Here is a 22,062-nt window from a genome sequence, read left to right as displayed (position 1 = left end):
ACTGAAGATCAGTTCTAAAATAAAGCACATGAAATAACTGTTTAACAATGGATCTACCTCCCACGAGAAGTTTTGAATTAAGACGTGATTTGAAAATTGAAATAGCAAACCCCTTCTGATGCCATAATACCTACAGAGCAATTCTTTTGAAGGGGCACCAAATAGACACATGGATTCACCTTACACGTTCGGGCACTGTAAGAAATAATGGACCGAGCTACAATAAAGGTTCTGCAGTGCTGTGCAGAGAGATGCAGCAGGCCAGGAGTCATCTTGGTGATTACTTTTATACTTTTTACAATACTTATTCTATTTGTTAGCAAAGAAATACCCCTGGAGTATCATGTAAAGTTAACACACTTTCTCTCCTGTGGACCGCACACACTCAAACATACGTTTAAAAACTGCTACATGTTTGAGGAAATTTCAAAAGATAAGGTCACTATGCTTTTCAACAGCAGGGCCAGCCAGCTGTGCTCTGACTGCAGAGCATAGCTAGATAAGGGAAGGGAATGATACATGATACAGACAAATCACAAGTGTCTAGAATGAGAAAGCCATGGAGGAGCTTGATTTCCAGAGGGAAGTTCCATTAATGTAGACAGAGCGGGCTAAATTCATCACTGGGGTAACTCCACTGAAGCCACTCAGGGTAAGAACACCAGGGTGAATATGGCCTTGTGTGTTTGTGCAGGCACAGAAAATGTGTAAGTGCATGAGTAAGGGGAGAGCAAACATCAGTGCTGAGTGCTGACGAGCCAGCACAGAACCTCACACTAACACCCAACAACAGCTGGCGATAGCTGCCAAGAAGCAGCCAGCAGTGCTACAGCTCCCTCTAGGGTACCACTGAGGAGCTTAAGAAGAAAGCAGCAGCAGGATGGATGTGAGGAAGTGGGGGTGGTGGGAGACTTAGAAAGGGAAAAAGGAGAGGGAAAGGGTGTGAAAGAAGACAAGGAAAGAGAATAAAAATACTTCCAGAGAAGGAGTCTGCAAAGTTCTGCTGGACATAGAAAGAATAATCCTCCATAACAGTACACAGCTATCTCAGTGATAAAGGTCAACAGCACAATGGGAGTTTGGGACTCCCCAGTATGTGCCACTGGAATCAATGGGAATAACAGCAGGGGCTGTTAAAGAGATCAAGCAAGACTTCTCCAGATTAGAGGAAAAACCCACCGTGTATTAAAAAGTAGTTCCATCCAGTAATAATTTTTAATATGAATTTCCATTAAATTATTTTGTCTCCATTGTGTTGTAGGGGGCTTTTTTTTTTTTTTTTTTTTTTTTTTTTTAATTTGGCCTTTAAATATGTCATTACTTAGAAGAGCTCCTAAGGTAATTCTTGGCTTGTCCGGTTAAAATGAGAAATGGGCAAGTTGGTGCTCCAGCACAACCCATCTGGTCTCTTCTGATGAGCACAGCCATGTTTACTTTATCTGGCCTGGAATGGAAAGGCGGGTGGTCATGACTCATGTAGCAGGCTCACTAATGAGCTATCCTCATCTCCTTCCACTTCCTCCCCAGAATGACTTAGGAGTCCAGTGGAGATGGTGAAGTGTCCTGGAAATGCCACCCGGTCCTGGCTCGGAGAAGGCAGCAAAGATAACAGCAGGGTACATAAGCCATTTTCAAAAGAGGACTTAGTGGTAAACTTCCGTGCTCAGATTAGTCTGCATCTCAGCCAGCTGCTGCTTTCTAAGCAGCGCTGGGCAGCAGCAGAAATGTCACATGGTTCCCTGGGATCAATACTGGTATTTATTAAAATACCTCTCATCACATTGTTAGGTCAGTGGCGGTGTTTCTAATCAGAAGATCACGTCTACAAATAAACAATGAAACATGGCGACACGTGCTACTTGTCTGGCCTTTCAGCATAGCTTATCCATTCACCCTTGTCCATAAGCAGAAAGCAAATGAGCATCATGGACACAAATTCACTGAGCCAACAGCTGTAAAGCAGGGTAGCTTCACTGACTTCAATGGAGTTGCACCAATTTAAACCAGAGGAATATCAGGTGTTTGCAACAGCAGATGAATAGGGAATTCACAATCAGGTTATACTGATACTATATCAAATTAAAACTTATTTAGACTGAATTGATTCAGAGGGCATCTGGCAAAGGTTGCATGGCAGGGATATGTAAACTGACACATTCATTCTTCAGTATCCCACAATACATTACACTGTTATTTGCAGTTGGACAAATTCTCTTCTCACATGAATGTACAATTCCATATGAGATCAATAGGAGGTGGGCACGGGAATACAACAGGCAAAATTTGGCCCATTGTACAATAGACTTTTCCTGCTGTCCCCCTTCTTCCTAAAGAAATTAAGAGCAGGAAAATACAGACTGAATATCAGGAAACACTTCCTGACAGACAAATCTATTGGACTGTGCAACAGTCTAGCCTAGCAAACGCAAAAAAACATTTCACTTGAGGTAAGAGACAAAGCACTTAGGCAGCTCTTAGGGGCAGGACCATCTTTTTGTTCTGTTTGTACAGCACCTAGCACAACGGGGTCCTAGTTCATGACTGAAGCTCCTAGGTGGTACCACACAGTAATAATTACTATATGCAGCAGGAGGACAGGCAATGGCATCAAATAGGTCTTTTCCATCTTTAATTTCTGTTATTTTTTCTCTCTTGTTCGGGAGGAAAAACTAAAAAGAACTTTGTGAACTGACAGAACAAGATCAATGCATCCTGTCAGCTCAAAGAGATAACTTTCTTCCCAAGTAATTAAGAGATAATGTTGATGCATCAGAACATTGCCACAGGATAATGGTTTCCTGCTGCTTGATTAATGCTATGGTAAAGCAGAGATGTTTGTTTGCCCAGCAGAAAACAGAAATCCTGCAACTGTGCTCAATTAAAATGACACTACTCCTCTTGTACCAAATGATGAATGCAGAAAGAGACATTTTTGTCTCATACTGTTCATGTTGATAGCACAGAGTTAGAGTTGGCTCATTTTACTGTGATTGACTTCTAACTGGCATGTGTGCACGTGCACTAGCCAGTCAGAAAATAGCTTATCAAAACACAAGGCAAAGCTCCACCTTTGGATATGCACAAACCGCTCCCATCGATTATGGGAGTAGCTCTAAATGCAGAACTTGCCCTGTAATACTTCAATGAACATGATCATTCATCTCAGTAGACACTCTCTTCCCCACCCCACTTATAGAAGCAGGGATCAGGTAACCAGCAACATGGGTTGCTTGGCAGAGGATTATCTTTTCATTTGTAAATATCCAGGGCTGACAAGGCTCAAGACAGTGTCATGCTCAGCATTGAGCAAGTTGTTGGCTCTTTAACAAATAATCAAGTGATTATTCTCCACAGCACCTCAGAGTTAAACCTGTTTCAATCCAAGAGCGCCAACCCACCAAGACTACGTTGAATAATGTATTACTTGTTTTATGATACGGCGTATTATCAAGCAGAGAGAATCCTCCTATCCCAATCAAATAAGTTATATAATGTTTGCTTACTATTTTGGGAATTTGAACAAAATAAATACACAGATAATATGACCAAACACAAATGGGTTTTAAAGGTAACAAATACAGGACTAGTTTGATAATATATGTACAAAAAGTTCACATATGTTAATACTGACTAAATAATTTTTTTAAATAAGGAAAATGTCTATATTTCTGCTGGTCTTATTTATAAGAAGGACAATGCCGTTGCTTTTCTGTCAGCGTTTACCCCACATTTCTTAATTATTCCTGGCATTGTGCCAAAAGCTAATCATTTTTCTTATGAAACTGACCAGCAATTGCTCTTTTTTAATCCTGTAAGGAGATGTTAGGAATAATAGACAAAATGTCAAGAATAAGTAAGAAAAATAGTGCTGTTTATATATCCCCCTCCTAAAAGAAGAAATACATCCCTTCCTTTAACCTTATTTTTCTTAAGAATATAATCTGGGCTCAAACGAAGAGCCCAGTGGGGAAAGACTATTTTTTACCCACTAAATCAGCCTGCAGCATTTCAAGACTTTCCTTCCAAAGATTACAATGATAATGTGATTGACACAAAGTATAACCTTTATAGTGTAAGCAGGAGACCATGAACAGCAGTGGTCAATTAACAAGCAGATATCTGGTGAAAAACAGAAACTCATGAAAAGAAAAGTAAATTTAAAATTTGACTTATTTTAGGTAGTAGTTCTGAATGGCCAAAAATGCTCCCATTACGGCTGGATATCTTCGATTCAATACGGAGGGCACAATGACTTCCAGACATCAGAGATTTTAGCAGCCAAAGATACATTACACAATATTCCAATCACACACACTCCAGGATTTTCTCCTGGGCAGAGAATATTTTTTAAACATTAGCGATGCTGTGGCTCTTTTAATAAGCATAGTTTGGCTTCATTGTCTTGGCCCAAATCTTATCTCCTGTAATTATGTTGTACCAAACTACAGTCTCCCCTTTGCTTCAACTGAATAAGTTCTTGTTCATCTTCCCTTCTAAAGCCAGTAGTGGCTGTTTGCTGCTGCTGGAGAACAACTGCTGCATTCCATCTCGGAGATGGGTTCATTTCAACAGAGGATGGCAAATTGACCCCTGCACCTACAAAGCTGAGGCCCGTTGGGATGGAATACATTATAAGCCATTTGAGAGGTGCTTCTTTGTCTGTTCCTCTCTCTGGGCATCTCCCTGTTCATCCAGGTAACGGGGCAACACTGTTCCAATGCTTCTGTCATAAAACGTAGGTCTCACAGACCTGTGTACATTGCAACATTGAAAAGTCTGACATGAACATTGCAAACTTTAGGATCCCTACGTCTTCAGGGGGCACGTCTATTACCCTAAGGAAGTGGCTTCCAGGGCCATCTGTTCCCCTGGCAGGCAGAGGGGCATACTTTCCCCTCCAAACAACCCCTGAAGTCAACTCCCCCTTGCTCTGCCACCAGCTGTCTCCCTTCCCCCAGATTCTCTCAGTTTCCCTAGTCTCTCTTTTCTCATTCTGCTTTCTCCCCTGCTGAAGATTTCATCTCCAGAAAGGAAGGGGATGTGAGGCTGATCTTTCTGAGGCCACCATTTCTTGGTGGCCCTGGGCCAGCTGTTCTCCCTTCCCTGGCAAGCCCTTCAGCACACTCATTTCCCATAGCTTCCCTACTACTGTGAGGCACTCAGAGTAGGATTTGGAGGAGGAATGTGCTAAATGGCCAGCTGGACTAAATGAGGACAGAAGGGGTTTTGCCCACAGTCCTTTCAACTGGGGAGAGAGCAGCTTGCAATGAGAGGTGGAAGGCCAACCTTTCTTTTTAAAGAAAATTCAGTTTATAGTCATCTAAAGCCAGAGAAGTTAGCAGCAGACAAGGAAATCAGAGAACTGGGCAGAAGGCCTGAGTCTCCAGCCTCATGCCAAAGACTGGGCACATGCAACAACCAGAGTCAAGGGGGTCTCTTATTTGGTCAGTGTTTCTAATGTTGGTGAGGATCAAGCTGCTCTTACAGGTTGTAGATACATTTAGTTGTAGTCCTGAAGAAAATGACATTTGACAATGATACATTAACCACTAAAAAAGTACCACAAAAATATCTGAATCTTACACAAGGTCCCTCCTTTTGCAGACACTGGACTGCCAGGTACAACTGGTTTGACTTCTGCTGCTACTGCTTAGATCAAAGAAGGGATTTCTAAAAAGTTATTGATTTTTTAAAAGAAGCACAAAGCATAGATTGCAAATACGTTCTGGTTTTCTTCATATTTTAGTGAGCTCATGAGATCCTAGGAGAAAGAACCTCATTCTCCTTCTGGCTTTTATCCACTGACTTCAATAAGCCCTATGAAATTTGATGGATACAGGCTACATTCGTGCTTAATTCATTCCTGTGTTTATCAGGGGGTGGGATGAAGCTCCAAGAATGTATATTTAGGACACAAAATCTTGTTTACAGCCTACAGTAGGGGGTACTACTAAAAACTAGACATTTACCAATCGGAGGAGATACATTTACTGCTGCGTGGGCTATATTTCCCATTTTAAGGTGTACATTAGACAGCATCATGTGGCAAACCAAAATACCAGGGCGTGGCAATTGCCCATTTTCAATGGCACCCACAGTGATGCATGTATTATATTTATTGTACAGATGCTCTGAATTGCACTCACCAGATAAAATAACGTGTGAGTGTTACACTCTTTGTGCAACTGCACAGGAAGTACAAGATTTTAACTGATGATTCCTAATTTTAGTACATTAACTTGATGGATTGTCTGGCACTACGGAGACAATGCCATTCACTTGTGCCCTCATTAGACTAATGTGAATACAATATTTTAGAAGGCATGATTTTCATTTTCATCAATACCAAGTTAACTGAAAGCACCTCACAAGGTATTATTACAAATGTTATGGAGAGTCTTACTGCTTTGGTTAACTGTTCATCAAGTAACTCCAAACCATTATCTCCTCCTCCAGTGCCCTAAAGAAAAAAGAAGAGAAAAGTAACCACAAGAGGAAAAGCTTTAAAAATAGGAATTAAATTAACATTTGGAGCAGAGGGACAGATTTTTTTCAATCAGTCCTCATCATCAGTATAATTCTTTGCAATCCTAGTACTTTCCGGTTGTTGCAAAGACATCTGCTGGTGATATATTGCAGCCTTTATCACAGCTAAACTAAGTCAGCTATGTCACTTAGAAGCCAGCCAGTGTGCTTCTATTGAAAACCCAATGGGAATTAGTTTATGCAGGGCACTGCTTCCTTTAAATAAATTATAAACTTCCCATCCCATGAATGCTCAGATCTTGCATCTTAACATTTATTTTAGTTGACAAAACACTGGCTAAGCCAGCATGGTCTGGATCTTGAGGCATATTCATAATATAACCTACCCAGTTTAGAAACCTACCATTTTTAAAGGGAAAATTCCACCTGACGGGAAAGCTGCAAGAAAATTCTGAGGGAATGAGAAGTTCAAATATTTTGGACACTGAAGAACAAAATAGAAAAAGAAGAACGTGAATGTGGCACCGGAAAATCCAGGTCTTAAAAGATAAATATATAAGGGAATATGGACGACTCTCCAAATACATTTGCACAAGCCTAGTTTAAAATAAATTTCTGATGACCAATGTAACAAATTTTTGGCATCATCCAGGATGTAGATAGAGGATTTGAACAAAGGTTCAGTGACGTCAATGGGAGTCTATTGACTTCAGTGGGCTTTGCATAAAGCCCATAGAAACCCCTCTTTCGCTAGCAGACAAGCACCTTGAAAGTCATCAGGCTCAAGACTCCTGATCTGCATACTGACTTCTGGTGAGCAGCCATTTGAACATCTCCAACGAGACTTTCTTTTATGACACCATCCAAAAGAGATTCTTAAAACCAGATTAGTCCCTTCTCCCTTTTCACAAATATGGGAACAGGGTTTCAAAAACAAATCTGAAATTATTTGCAAATCGGAGGGAAATACTCTACAATCCATTTCTGAAATTTCCCATCATCTGTTACGTTGAGAAAGGCTGGGAGGTAAGAGAATTTAGGATAGTTATTGTGCAACCTTACCCAAAATAGGCCATCATCCCTCTACCAAATAGGGGAATGTATTTATATGCATGTCACAGGGCAATCTCTCTTGGAATGCTTCCCTGCCGCAGGCTATGGCATGACAGGGATACTTGCTAGTTTCCCCTCTCAGAGCCACCAGTGACTCCATGCAGGTTTATCCTCTCATTCAGCAATATGGTTATTACCAGAACTTAGTTCAAAACAGTCCATAATAAGAGTCCAAAACACACAGTTCATATCCCATTCCAGTGCAAATGGTCATTAAGATCCCCAACGTCTCATCCCTCAATGCCTGATTTATCACACACCTGTGCCTTCGACTGTGCCTGGACTCTGTTGATCCTCCTCTGTCCTTATACCAGGACAGCTACCTCAGCCCTTCTTAATAGAGTGAAAACCTGCTCTTCCTGAAAGGAACCCCCTCAGTCTCCCTGCTGGGAGCTCATCCGTGCCAGGGGAGCATCCCTCACTCTGGCCTTCTCATGGCTCTTCTGGATCCAGCTCTTTGGATATGTAGGTGTCAGTAGGTAAGCTCCTCCACTACTCCTTTGCCTTCAGCCTTCTCCAGGCCTTGGCTCCAGCTCTTCAGCTTAGAAACAGGAGGCAACTTCTTTTTCCACTGCTCCTCCTCCCTTTAGCCCTGTCCAGACCTCTGGTCCTGGGCTTGAGGATGCCAGCCAGCAAATCCCTCTTGCTAACGTCTTGCTTTCAGCCCTCTTCCAGGAACCAAACATACAGTCTCCTAGCCAATTGCACTGTCTGCGCAAGGAGGGCCTGCAGAGAGCTTTCTCCAGAGAGCTCCTCCAGTCTCCTGACCTATTCTGACTCCCACCATAGCTCTCCTTGATCCTGTACAGCCCCCAAGTGCTGCTCTAATTGCCCAATTGGGATCACTTGGTCTGGCACGGGCACTGGATCAACTTTATTTACCTGGGCCACCCACCCTATGACAATGCACATACACATCATATAACTCACTACCTCTATATAATCATTGGTAGTGTTAATATAGAGTTTATTTTTTGTATACATTAATGGGCAATGTCATCAAGAAACCTAAAGACAAAAAAAAAATGTAAAATGATTTTACTTTCCTGGAAACATGTTCACATTTTTAGAATTATTTTGTTAGTTTTTAAATTTATTTGTTTTTCTTTATTCTTCTCAACACTCACAGATTTACTCGTAACCAGCTGAACTTACCTACTGTCTCTTGTTCTGTCTCTTGTTTTTCTTACCTAGAGTACTTAATTATTTTTTCACTGCCTCTTTTCCTTGAACTCATTTTTTGAGGAGGATAATCACATGGCCACTTACTGATTTAGAATTATTATCTTCCATATAGATCTCAAATATGGCGATTTGTCTTCTGAAAATGGGTATCATTAGCTGAATTCTATTTGAGAAGAACAATTTTAACCTCAACTACTCTCTCCTCCCCCTTTTTAAATACGTTTGTTTTTGCTTTGGTATAAATTTTTCATAATTTCAAACTGGTTTTGAAAAGCAATAGAGCCATATACACTAATAAAACAGTCACAAAACTGAAAAAGCAGCAATACAATATGTACATTTATTCATGTTTGAAAGAGAGAGAAACAAGTGAAGCATTAGGGTCTGATCATGCAGACCTTCCACACGTGGAACTTTTGTCAGCTTCAGCTGGAGCTCAGCATGTGGCTGGCTTGCAGAATCAAGCCCCCAAAGTGTACGTGGGACCAGTAGGTGACTTTTTTTGCAAATGAAATCTGAGGCAGTTAACTTGCTTCACAGGACAGAAAGAGGCCTTCAGGGTATTCTAAGTGTGATTTAACTTAAATCAAATCAGTGGCTGTAGAACTGAAAGATGAAATTTCATTTTAACTTAAAACACAACGTTCCCTTCCTACCCTCAATCTTTCCCAACATACAGTCAGACACAAATTCCTCCTAAGCAAAAATGTAAACTACTTCTTTTTTTTTTTTTTTGGAGGGGGGCGGGGGGAGGGTAGAAGAGGGAGGTGTGCATAGATTTCCATTATGCCACAAAATCAGTCATATATTATGCAATAAGAATAAAGTTTTTGCAAAAGTAATACAATATGTGATGGAAGCTGCAAAAGCTATTAAGTCAAATTTAGAAAGTCTAAGCTTGTGATTTCCAAGTAGAGTTGTGTAATATTGCCCAAAATAGTTCTGGTATTCTAAGAGAGAGAACACAGAATTTATTTATTGTATGCATATGTATAAAAGATTCTCGTTGGGAAAACTACTATTCCCTTTCATGGGAACAGAATTTGGTGTAGTATGTACATTACAAATCCCACTTTAAAAAAAACTGGGAAGACATTGCAACCTGTAGATTATTTTAGATTTATTTTTACATAGTCCCGACACATACATTTCCAAAGAAATGTTTTATATAGGTAACAGAGAAGAGTGATAGCTGAACTATGTGGTCTTTGAACTACTGTAACTATGTTTGGAAGATTTATAATGGGCACAGTGAGCTTTTCATGTATTAGACACCACGTTTCAACAATACAGACTGATAAAAATGTGAAAAGAACTGGCTTGATTTTTTGAATACCTCAATATAAGGCTCTATAGCATGATTACACTACAGGCCAATCACCTAGGTTGTAGTTATGAATTGGCATGGTGCAGGTGTCATTCCACATTTTAAAAAAACAGTCTGGTGGTTGCATGGAGATAGCCTGCAGACACACAAACCTTGACAAGAAGTCTGGAGAGCTGAAACATATTTAAGATGGAGGGACCAGTTCAGACAGCTCCCCTCACCAAAGGTTATTGAGTAACAACATACTCAAATCAATGAAATGTAAGATGGAAACGTTACATTATCAGAACAAACCTTCACTGCCAAATAACTGATTCTGAGGGCAAAGAACTATTGCCCAACTATTTCAGGGTGATATTCTCACTTGATTAACATTTTTGTGGGTGTCATTTCCTCCCGCCTGACATGCATAGATGACATGCATGACACATGCCACATTTTCCAGCTTAATCTATTTTAGATAAGTAAATCCATCTCTGTGTGTTTGCCTACCCATGGTGCTTGGATCTCAAAAAAGAAAACGGCACTCTTCATGCTCGTCTTAGAAACTGTAAAAGAGGATGACAAATTAAGTTCATAAATACATCATAGTTTATGTCTGCTTTGAACAGCTTTTTGTCTTTTGAAATTTCAGAGTGCTGGTTTTCTGAGTAAAATGAGTCAGGTTTTCTTTGACATAACAGGAGCAAGATGCAACTGTCATGGAGGAAAATACTGTATTTCTGTCTCCATGTAATCCATGCATTGCTTTATGGAACTATGGTCTTCTAAGCAGTGTTACAAATCCAGTCAATGCTTCTGCATGCTGTATTTTGTGTTTGCTTTTGTGATTGAGCTGGCAGCTGTGGAAAAGCACATAAAGGTCACTAAAGTAAACGTATGCATATGCTGATGAGCTCAGCTTATTTCTGCTAAAGCTGGCATCAACCCAAGCTTCATTTTTTTTCCTCCAGATAATGTCATTCAGCTTCATAGGCTTTTTTCTGACACCAGTTCCGCACATTTTGGTAACATTTCCTTCTTCCATTTTGGGGCTCAATTAATATGAAAGCAGAAAACATTGTGATACCACATTCATGCATGAGCTCGTACTTAGCCATCTCCCTATAGTTATGAGAGAGGATATCGTTGAAAAAAGAAATTTAAGTTAACCACTCCTTTTCAAGGTCACAGTTCAAATCCACAGCATTTGAGTTTTCTGACTCCAAAGATCAGTGACACTCATGTTATCTGTGGCTCTTCTAATGTCACGCAGGGTCATCTGATCCCATCAAAACTATACCACCTTTCTCCAAAATGTGTGAGAGATGTTTAGGGCCAAGCTTCCAAAGATAATATCATGTCATTTCATCTGTAAATTCCCTAGCTTCACACACACGTCATATTTGTACAAATGAGCACACTGAGCATACGTTTAAATACTAGATTTTGCTCCCAGGTTAGAAACACATTTCTGACTATTGTGACTAGGGAAAGCCAAATTTCAAAGAAGCACCTTGCAGTTCTGAAGTTCACATCTGGGCCTATGAATCATCAGATGATTGTAACAGTACTTGAGAAAAATTGATATTCCAGTCCAAGTCCACTCCAAAACTTCTAGCTACGCTCTCATATTTCTTAAACGGCTTGGATGACAGATTTCTTGATCTACTTTACACAAAAGATCATAAAAAATGCTGTACTCACATAAGCATCAACTACTGTGAGCAGAATATGGAGGACAGAGGACTTAATGAAACAGGGCAACAAGGGCTTAGCCCTTGACACTTTGTAGGATCCAACAGTTCTATCAACACTAACTAGCATACCAAGAGCTACAAACCAAGACTGACACAAGTGGAGCTGCTATGTAATAATGTTAGGAATACTGAGCTGTAACAATTTTATGAACCCTCTTTGTGATCTGGATAGTGAGGATAAGTTGTTGTAAACCAGGGTGATAAATCTTTCCTCTTCAAATGCACTGATCTATCAAGATAGGAAGAACCGGGAAGCAACACAACGACTTCCCAGATAAGAACATTTAGGTCGACATTTTAAAGACAATGGGGGAAAACTTTGGCTTCAAAGATGCTGTGTCCTGTCACCAACCTGCTATAAGCCTTGTTTTTCAAGAACTTCACAGGGAGTGCCAGCGTAGGCCAGGTAACACAGTGGGAAGCTCTCAGAAAAGCCTATGGGCAGTTAGACGTTCCAAAGTCCCCCGTGGAAGAGGGCTGGACATCTGGAAAGCAGGCATGCATATAGGCTGCTTTATTGTTTTGAAGATCTGTTTTTTCCTCATATGTTTTTGTTCTAAATAAAACACTTTGCTTTAAGAAGATTGTTTGGTCAGTGATTGCAACTGTCATTGCTGCATAGGGAATGGAACAAAGGGTCTGAGCCTAAGTCAGACCTGCTGAAGTAATCACGGGGACTGCAATCAGCACCTGGGCTGAGAGTGGGAGAATCACATGATTCCACCCTGAGAGACAGGTGATTGCCAGAAGCCAGAGACTTGTAGGGGGTGCACTTAGACTAGGAGAGGTCAAATGGGCAGTTTGCTCAGTAACTGTGACAGTGACATCTGTGGAGTGAAGTACAGGATGGCAGATAACGCGTATCAATTTTTTTTTTTTTTAATTGAAACCAAATTAGAAATGAAAGTCCATCTGAAGAACCTTCCTTTCTGCTCCTACTTGATGGAAGAGAAATCTCACATTGTCAGCATGACCTCTCTCCACAAAACAAAGGATGTCTGCCACGTTCAGAAGAACTCTTCAGGCATGAGTGTTGCTTCAGGGTGCCCAGGGGAGAATGAACCCAGTGAAAGGAGTGGGTGACTGGGTACGTGGTATAACAATTCAAAAGCTTTTTAAAAAGTGAATTCCTGTTTAAATTGAGCAGAAAGTAATTTCACTCCATGAATCAATAAACCACCATGAGGATTTGGGCATGAGGCCAGATTTGCTCCTGAACATGAAATCCCTATCGGCCTTTAGGTCACCAGTGAAACACCCTGGAAAATTTAATTAAAGTGGGTTCCAGGAAGAACTACGGGGCTGATATAGTTAGCTACCACAAAATAAGAGTGTGTGTTCATATACAAGCGTCTTATAAGCATGACATACCCAAGTCTGGAATGAAAGCTAAATATTTCAATGCCCTTGCTACAATATAAAAAATATGGTAACCAGATGACAACTAACATCATTTCTACTATTCTTAAATACAATTTTGGGGGTAAAATATTTCCTGCCTTTCCTCAGAGGAAACATTATTATTATTGGACAAACAAAAAAACCTGATGCTGCTCATTTTAAAAATGACTATATTTTCTCCGAGTGAAATTGTCATTAGGAACTAATCGGCACCAGTGGAATCAATTAACACCTTTACACACAAACCAGGTCCCAAATGATTTGAGAACCAGAACATCTGCCCAATGCAGAGAGCATCTGATTCAAACAAAGTATTTTATATAAATAATATAATATTAGAATAATTTTGAATGCAATTGTATTGGAAATGAGACTTGATAAGGTCTCAGGAGTCAATGACCAAACAATAATTGGATAACAAGAGCATAGACATTTATGAGGTATATTAAGTTTATCCTCTACTGAAGCAAAGAGTGTTTTGTTTTTCCATACATAAAGAGCAACCATATACTTACATCCAGAATGTCCTTAATAGAAAATAAAGAGAACAACCAAACAAGAAAAAGACAGACAGTTTTTCATGAGACAGCACACAGGATTTGAGTCACTTCTGAAGAAGGGGGCCACAAAATACAAATTGCTGGTGTATCTGCTGATAGAACATCTCACCACTTAAAATGCAGTACACAGAAAACAAATCATAACAGAAACAAGAAATATATACCAGAGTCAGCATTCACCCTCAGTCTCCACAGACTGGTACCTGGGATAATACAAATTTCCTATTTAACTGCTGAGAAACTATTGTGGTATTCCAAATATCTCTAGGTAAATAATTTTTTTAATGGCAACCAATTTAATACAGCATATAATTCAATAGTTTTAATAGGTTTTTACCTTGAATAAATAAAAGAAGCGGGTGACCTTATAGGAGCCCTGAGAAGTTTGCATCCAAGTTAACATACAATAATGAAGCATTACAACTAGTATGTTGGAGATGAGCCTGGCCATGTTACAAACTGTAAATTGTACTTCACTGTTTATCTTCTACCACAGTTCAGAGCTCTAGGGAGGAGTTTTTTAAAACACGTTTAATCAGACAAAAAAAAAATCACCTGCCCATTTACAATCAAGTAATGCATGTATGTCTCTCTCGAGGTGCAGAAATGTGGCTACGAAAAAAGGCTTGTTGCAGATCCAGTATTTTCTCCTCAGATTTCTTCCTACTCATAATTGCTTTATTTACCAATCATTTCTGGTTATATAGATCCTGCAGCTGGGGAGGGAGGGACAGAGGCAGAGGGCCCAGGCTTCTAGGCCCTGGAACTGGAGGAGAGAGGCACAGAATCAGGCACTCAGCTTCAGCAGCCTTCCCAGAAAGCGCTGGTCAATTTCATGGGCAGAAAGTGAAGTTGGCTAGAAGCCTTCCAGGCGGGCGGCCCAGGTTTTTCCATGGAAAAATCAAAGTGTTTTGACAAAACTGAAATTTTCTCTCAGAAACTTTTGGTTTTGCAAAAAGGGCATTTTTCATCAGAAAATCATTCAGTTAAACCATTTATTGCCCAGCTCCAGCTGTGATCCAATAGTCCTGATTAAATGCATCTAGTAGTGATGGATCCAACTCGTGAAATTTGGATCTGTATCAAAACTTCTTCAAAATCTGAATGGATTGGTATTTGCTGTTCTGCTCACAACCCATCTCTGTGCTTGATTTGTTCCTTCTGAGGAAGAAATCCCTGCAGCTGCTTTTAAGGCCTAACTGGACACATTTTCAAAACGTGGCCTGCACATTTGCACAGACTCACTTGCCAATACAAATGCTGGACTATACACATGCAAAGAGAATTTGTACATTCTACATTAGATGCTTGGCTGAGCCCCCCATTTTAATGTCATCCTTAATGCATGATGCATTTGAATGTTCAAATCTGCTTTCCCAACACAAAATGAAGAGGTGAAAACCTCTACAAACTGGAACAAAGTCTTCCTCTTTAAGTGGAGTAAATCAAGATAGTGATCAGGATTTCACTGCTCCTGTAAAGGTACAAATTTGTTGCTGAAAGGCTGTTATGTGACAGGACTGCAGCTACAGATGAATAAAGCGTATTTTAATTTGCCTCACACCCAGGTAACAACAGCAAAAAGGTTCTGAGGACCAGATCCTCAGCCAGTGTAAATCAGCACACTGCATGTGGTAGAGGCTTAACAGATATATTAGTACAGTCACACACATTTTAACGTTACATCATCTCATTTTCAGTCACTCTGATAGGAGTAATTTGATACCTGTTTCGCAACTGTGCTTCATTAAAGAAAAAAACAGCTTCATTTTCAGATATCATTTACTGATATCTGATTGAGGGTGAGTCTGTTATGCTGACACTTAGAAACATGTTTTAAGTTGTAGGCTGAGCATTTTTGGGAGAAAAGCCCAATGAGGGAGAATAAATATGCATCAGGAAAGTGCTATTTTACTGCCACTTTTCTAACTGTATCTACACCTCCGCCGCCCCCCCCATTTGTGATACTTTTCCTTCAGGATGCATTACAGCTGTAGCAAGTCATTGGTTACTGGAGGAGTTAATTTATCATTATTTTCTATTACAAAAAAACCTCAAACCTTAAAGCAGTTTTTGTCTCTTTCCATTTGTAAATGACATCTGTTCAAAGAGAGACTCTTTTAGGATCACTGAAAGGTTTGTGTCAAATTTTCAAAAATGGCTAAGTGAATTAGGAGCTCAAATCCTATTTTCAAAAGTGATTTAAGAATTTAAAAGCCTAATTCCCATTAATTTTGAATGAAACAGAATCCTAAGCACCCAGGGCATTTTTTAAAAATGGCACCCTTTGTCTTTGATCAATACTGCTTAATTTCTCATGCCAACAATCTGTGTCTGAAGCCATTTAACTTTTTCTGCCTGGGCTCCCTCTCCAGTTCTTGTGTTACATACTATCTGCAGTCTAGCATCTTACAATGAAATACAAATCCTGGAGATCAATACCATTTATCTCCAAGCATATACAGAGATGCCACAGCCAAAGTTAACTAATATGCAAAGAGCTAACACAGAGTGACCTCCAAAGTCCACAGTGGCAAGATCAGCTGCAGAGACTTGTGCACTTCCAGATCCCAGCTGCACACTTCAAGTATGAAGTATGGTATCAAATGAGTGGCAGCTGACTTCAAAAGCCAGATTTGCAGTTGGCAGAATTTGATTAGGGTTTCAATTAAATGAGAGCTTGTTATTAATATACTAACATATGCTTACCAACAATCAGAGGACTTGACATGGCTTGGCGTATGGTTGATCTTGTTCTTCAAAGCCTGTATGTCACTGAGTATTTGTCCCCATTTATTGAAGTAAATAGAATATGCCATATTCACAACTCAGGAGACTAAAGTTCACTGTTTACAAAACTGATGCAGCACAGATTGTACAAGTTTCCCACATAGCCCTAATGTGAATCAGTTTTGCCCTGGAGATACCATGGGGGAAATCCTGGCACCATTGAAGTCAATGGCAAAACTCCTATGGACTTGAATGGAGCCGGGATCCTCCACATCCCCCCAAGACTAGGGGTGGCTGGGTACTTTTCCTCCCTAGGTCCAGTCAATCCTGGATCTCTTTGCTTAGATGCCCATCAAGAGTGTCCACTGATATAAAATCTGATCTTAATATCTGTTCATTAGGAACTGCCTGTCCATATAGAAAAGTCTATGGTACTTAATAGAAAAAAGATAAATTTTCTATAGTTTTTTTTTTTTTTTTTGTGTAGGAAGATCTTATGATTTTATCCCCACTGAAGAATCCTACAGGAAAGTTCAAAAATCCTACAGAATGGATTTCATTATCGACTGAATCCTGTAGTCTTTAGAGTAATTTCTATAGAACCGGCCTGGTTTAATCCCTGTTAAATTCTATAGGAAGTTCCCATAATGATGGATTGAGACCACCAATTTGATTCACATAGCTCAATGAACAACCATAAAATGGTAATCACATTCCAACACTGCCAATTTGGGTCCCAGTCCTGCACGTGAATAATCTCTGCAGATTTGAGGAGTCATCCTATTGAAGTGAATAGGACTACCTGTGTACATACATTTATACATGTGCTTTAGTGTTTGTGAGCTCAAACTCCTAGGCTGGATTTGAACCTATGACCTAACAGTGAAGAGCATCTTAACCCAGGATAAATCTTTAGCCATCCTTTGTGAGTTGTACAGGGCACCATGAGGAGATAAAGGGGGAAAGATGTAGTAGGTAGGATAATTTATTATGCAGTCTATTTCTTCTCTCTACTAAAGAACGAGACTGAAAGAACTATCAAAGCAGTGCACAAATTCAAAGGAATTACATAAATATATAAATGATAACATTCCCTTTCTCAAGGCTGTAAGGTTTTTCCTGAATTGAATCATCATAAAATTCTTAAAGGCTGTTAATTACTATAATTTCACAACGGATTGTGCAAGAGTATGTAGTCTTTGAAGTATCTTGGGAGTAATGATGCCTGTTTCGTGTTATTAAATAAGGAATGATATATGGCTTTTAAAATTTAGCAAGAACTTTTTAAAACTAAGTTGGAGTTTTGACTTCATTCCATCAGAGGCTTAAAAATGAAGTTGTGTCAGTAGAAGTAGTCAACTGTTGCTATACATAATGAAGGCAACACAATAGATGCATACCTGCTCAGCATATGATATTGAGGGTTTTTTTTTTAAGCAATTCTTATGGCCACATGCCTTACAACAATAAAGAATTAATAAAATACTCATTCAGCAATAGTAACAATGTATATTGCTAAAACATCTTTTATCCTGAAGGATTACTAGAGGGTGGTTGCCATGTCTACTCCAAGTTCATCAGCTGAGGATCCAAAACGTCTCCATTTGGTTTTGCTGCCAGCAAACTTAAAACTTAACTCCATTCTGGTCTCCAAGGTGCCCCACAATGTACTGCACAGTAACAAAAGTGCTGTAAAACTGGGGGTGACTGGACATCTTTCCAGTCTCCACTCCCCAGAAGATATAGTTACTGATGGGAGGAGCAGACCTCTCTTTACCAACCTTCTTAAAAAAAAAGGGGGGAGGGAAAGGAAAGAAGAACAGTGGGACAAGCCAGCCAGTCACCTCCCGCAAGCCCCACAAAGGGGAATGAGCCATCTGGCTTCTCCTCTGACGTGTCTTGGCCAAAAGAAGATAGAACTTTTATCAGTGGAGTGACGTTTATTACCAGCTGGGGCATTGGTTCAGGACCAACTCAGGTAAGAGGGTCACCCACTGAACTACATACAAACACTTGCTTCTTTTTCTGGAGGTCTCCCATCTAAAGCCTAACCAGGCCTGCTCCAGCTTAGATTCTGAGAACTTAAGAGAGCACAGCCTAAACCGAAGGTGAAAAAGAAGGAGCCCGACTCCTCAATCCATGCTGCACTGTCTGAAACGTAGTATTATCATTGGTGAAAATTCCCAATGTTATTTGCGGTATAGATTAGGTTTAAATTTTGGAGGTCTGGTGTTTTGTATAGTTCCAGGCTGCACAATGGTTTGGTTTTGCTTCATACTTCACTCTTAAAAAAAAAATGTACTAGCTTTGAAATGAATTCAAATGGAATCCTATGTAGTATGCTGTCCACCTTCAAAGGGTCCACGGTTTGATTCGGATATGACCTGAAAAATTGGGATACTTATATGAATCTTTGGGAAATGAAGGAAGCTTGGAGGAAAAAATAAAAACAAGAACACCTGGAGCTTCTAAATAGTGACATGCCTAAAACAGTCTTCAAGTAAACCCACCATTGGAAGACTAAGAAGAAAAGTTCATCTTCATTTGAATTAGAAAATAGCTTTCTTCCAATACAGAAGGAGTACCAGACCGAGAGGGCACAAAGCACCCTCTGCTATCAAGGAGGGTGATACCATTTCCCTCTACGACATGCAGAGGGGCCTAGGAGAAAGAGGAATGTGCCAAGATGTGCATAATAAGAGATGCAGGGTCTGTGCTTATATAAGCTTATGGAAGTTAATAGAAAAGCATGGGAAATAAGTTATAAATAATGCCACCTTTGAAAGGGCAAAGGGATATCCCAGGTTGGCTGAAATTTGACACTATCTATAACTCGGCCTCAAACATTCAGCTGAGTCTCTGAGAGACTAAGGAGTGAACAACCTTGGAAACTGAATTACCCTCTCATCCTTTAGGCGGGAGACACAGGTGGGGAACATTGCACTGCTGTTGCCCACTTTGTACAAGTTCTGTAGGTAAAAACCCAGGAATGTCCATCTTGGACTTTTCCCAAGCATTATGTTTACCTTTTTTTTTTAAGGTGCTGTGTGCAGAAGTTATTAGAAACCTTGATCAGGGATTATATTATGTAACTTCCAATGCAGATTTATATATGAATATAGGCAGCGTGACCCAATGGAGAGAGCACTAGCTTGGAATCAGGAGTCCCGAGAGGTATTCCTGACTCTGCAGCTGACATTGGTAATTTTTTTTTAAGTGTACTTCAGTTTCCTCCTCTGTAAAATGGGGTGATGGTACCTATCCTCCTCCTCTGTAAAGCCTTTTGAGATTCACGAATGAAAAATAGTATATGCAAGAGTTAAATATCATTAATTGAAAGCAAAGTGTTAAAAAAAAAAAATGTCTGTGTGTATCTGATTTAAAATAGTGTTACATTGTGGTTTTCTGCCTTTTTAGTAAGTATATGGATTTTAAAATTATATGTACATATATATTAAGAATAATGGCTAATTGTAGCTTTATAAATATCCAGGATCAGAAAAAAAAATCCATTTAGCGTCCATGCTACTCATCCTTAAAGAAACCCTGAAACAGCTCATGGGGCACAGGAGCGGGATAGATTATTTTTGCTCAGTTGGGCACTGTTTAACATAGGCAGCACATGAATAGCTCCTTTGCTAACATGTTTGGGCATTTTTCACTGCTTTTTTGTTTTAAAAGTATGTATTATAGTTATTAGTATGAAGGGAAAGGACAATGAGTAATTATGTAAGTGTGATTGCTTTTACATAAAATGCATAAACAAAATGCCCCATTCTGCCTAGGATACATTAGCAGCTGTGCGAGGTATAAGAAAAGGTTGTTTGAAATGGTATTTTATGTATGTATGTAAGTAGCTACACTCATACGGCCCACTCTGCAAACCTGTGTACTTTATAGTGAGTTTTGTTGGTCAGTTGATATTAAAGATGATCAGCTTCATGCATCTGGCAAATGTCTCTTTTCCACATAAAAATGCCTATCCTAAGAGCCACATATTGTAAATATTCTTTTCAAACCTTAACACATTTTACTGTCCCTGCTTTATTTCTTCTGTTTAACGATTCAAAATTTAGACCCAACCCTGCAAGATGCTGAGTGTGCTCAATCTCATGGATTTCCATGAGTCCAAGACATTCAGCATCTTGCAGCACTGGACTTTATGCAAGTTAACTGGTTTCTGACACCATCTCTGAAATGACAGAAAAGCTCCAACTCCTATAAGGGAGTGTAATCTGATTGATTTTACCCTGGAGAAGGTGTGCCCATAGGATACCCATAAATTTGCTAATAGCTCACATATGTATAAAGTAACCTTGGTTTCTTTAATTCCTGGGGGTAAGGATGGGTGAGGCTGTACTTGACATATGTTGACCATTGCTGTACAATTTTCCTTGAGTGCCACATACTAGTATATTGTGCTTATGGAATACCTGCAATGTAACATAGCACAGTTTATAAACATCAACAAACATTTATTCAAAAAGTTAGACTTAAGTACTCATTAAAAAATAAATGTATTTCTATACCATTTATTTCTACTCCTAACTATTTCACTAAAGATTCTTTATCAATTTGTTCTTTTGATTTTCCCAAATTAAATCTATATACAAAGGAGGAAACCTCATCCTTATTGCAACGTGTCAACCAGGAACCCTTGTGTGTTTTCTGTTGCCAGTAGAACAGTTGTCCTTAAAGACCCACGAATCACTGACCTTTTTTTTTTCAGGGATCACTCCAAAATCATTTTGCATTTGTATCTCAAGTGTCCTTCATTAAGCACACTTTTCTAGAGGTTTATAAACCCTATGCCACCTCTCAAAAGAGTATTTACATAATACACAGAAAATATATTATAGAAAAAACAGAACTTATGGAAACAAGACATGATACACTTGGTAACTTCAGCACTTTGTTTTTGTTGTATCCCATCCCCCATCCGTACATTTTCTACTTTGATTTTAGAATCATAGAAGACTAGGGTTGGGAGGGACCTCAGGAGCTCATCTAGTCCAACCCCCTGCTCAAGGCAGGACCAACCCCAACTAAATCATCCCAGCCAGGGCTTTGCCCAGCCGCACTTTAAAAGCCTCTAAGGAGGGAGATTCCACCACCTCCCTAGGTAACCCATTCCAGTGCTTCACCCTCCTAGTGAAAATGTTTGTTTTTCCTAATATCCAACCTAGACCTACCCCACTGCAACTTAAGACCATTGCTCCTAGTTCTGTCATCTGCTAACATGGAGAACAGCCTAGTTCCATCCCCCCTGGAATCCCCTATCAGGTACTTAAAGGCTGCTATCAAATCCCCCCTCATTCGTCTCTCCTGAAGAATAAACAAGCCCAGTTCCCTCAGCCTCTCCTCATAAGTCATGTGCTCCAGCCCTCTAATCATTTTCATTGGATTCTTTCCAATTTGTCCACATACTTTCTGTAGTGGGGGGCCCAAAACTGGACACAGTACTCTAAATGAGGCCTCACCTATGCCAAATAGAGGGGAATAATCACTTCTCTCAATCTGC

The 22,062-nt window shown here is 39.8% G+C and overlaps 1 protein-coding gene across 1 annotated transcript in view; it reads right to left on the bottom strand.

Annotated features, from left to right (window-relative positions):
- Window positions 1-22,062, bottom strand: part of ADAMTSL1 (ADAMTS like 1) — a 611,419-nt gene that overhangs the window by 250,486 nt on the left and 338,871 nt on the right. Inside the window, exon 3 of the mRNA XM_067553131.1 lies at window positions 6,404-6,460. Coding sequence (XP_067409232.1) covers window positions 6,404-6,460 — 57 coding nt within the window. The remainder of the gene's footprint in view (window positions 1-6,403; window positions 6,461-22,062) is intronic.

This window comes from Emydura macquarii, unplaced genomic scaffold (genome assembly GCF_026122565.2).
Source record: "Emydura macquarii macquarii isolate MOO-44397 ecotype Brisbane River unplaced genomic scaffold, CSIRO-AGI_Emac_v2 contig_1451, whole genome shotgun sequence".
NCBI lineage: Eukaryota > Metazoa > Chordata > Testudines > Chelidae > Emydura > Emydura macquarii.
This window is presented reverse-complemented; position numbering and strand designations above follow the sequence as displayed.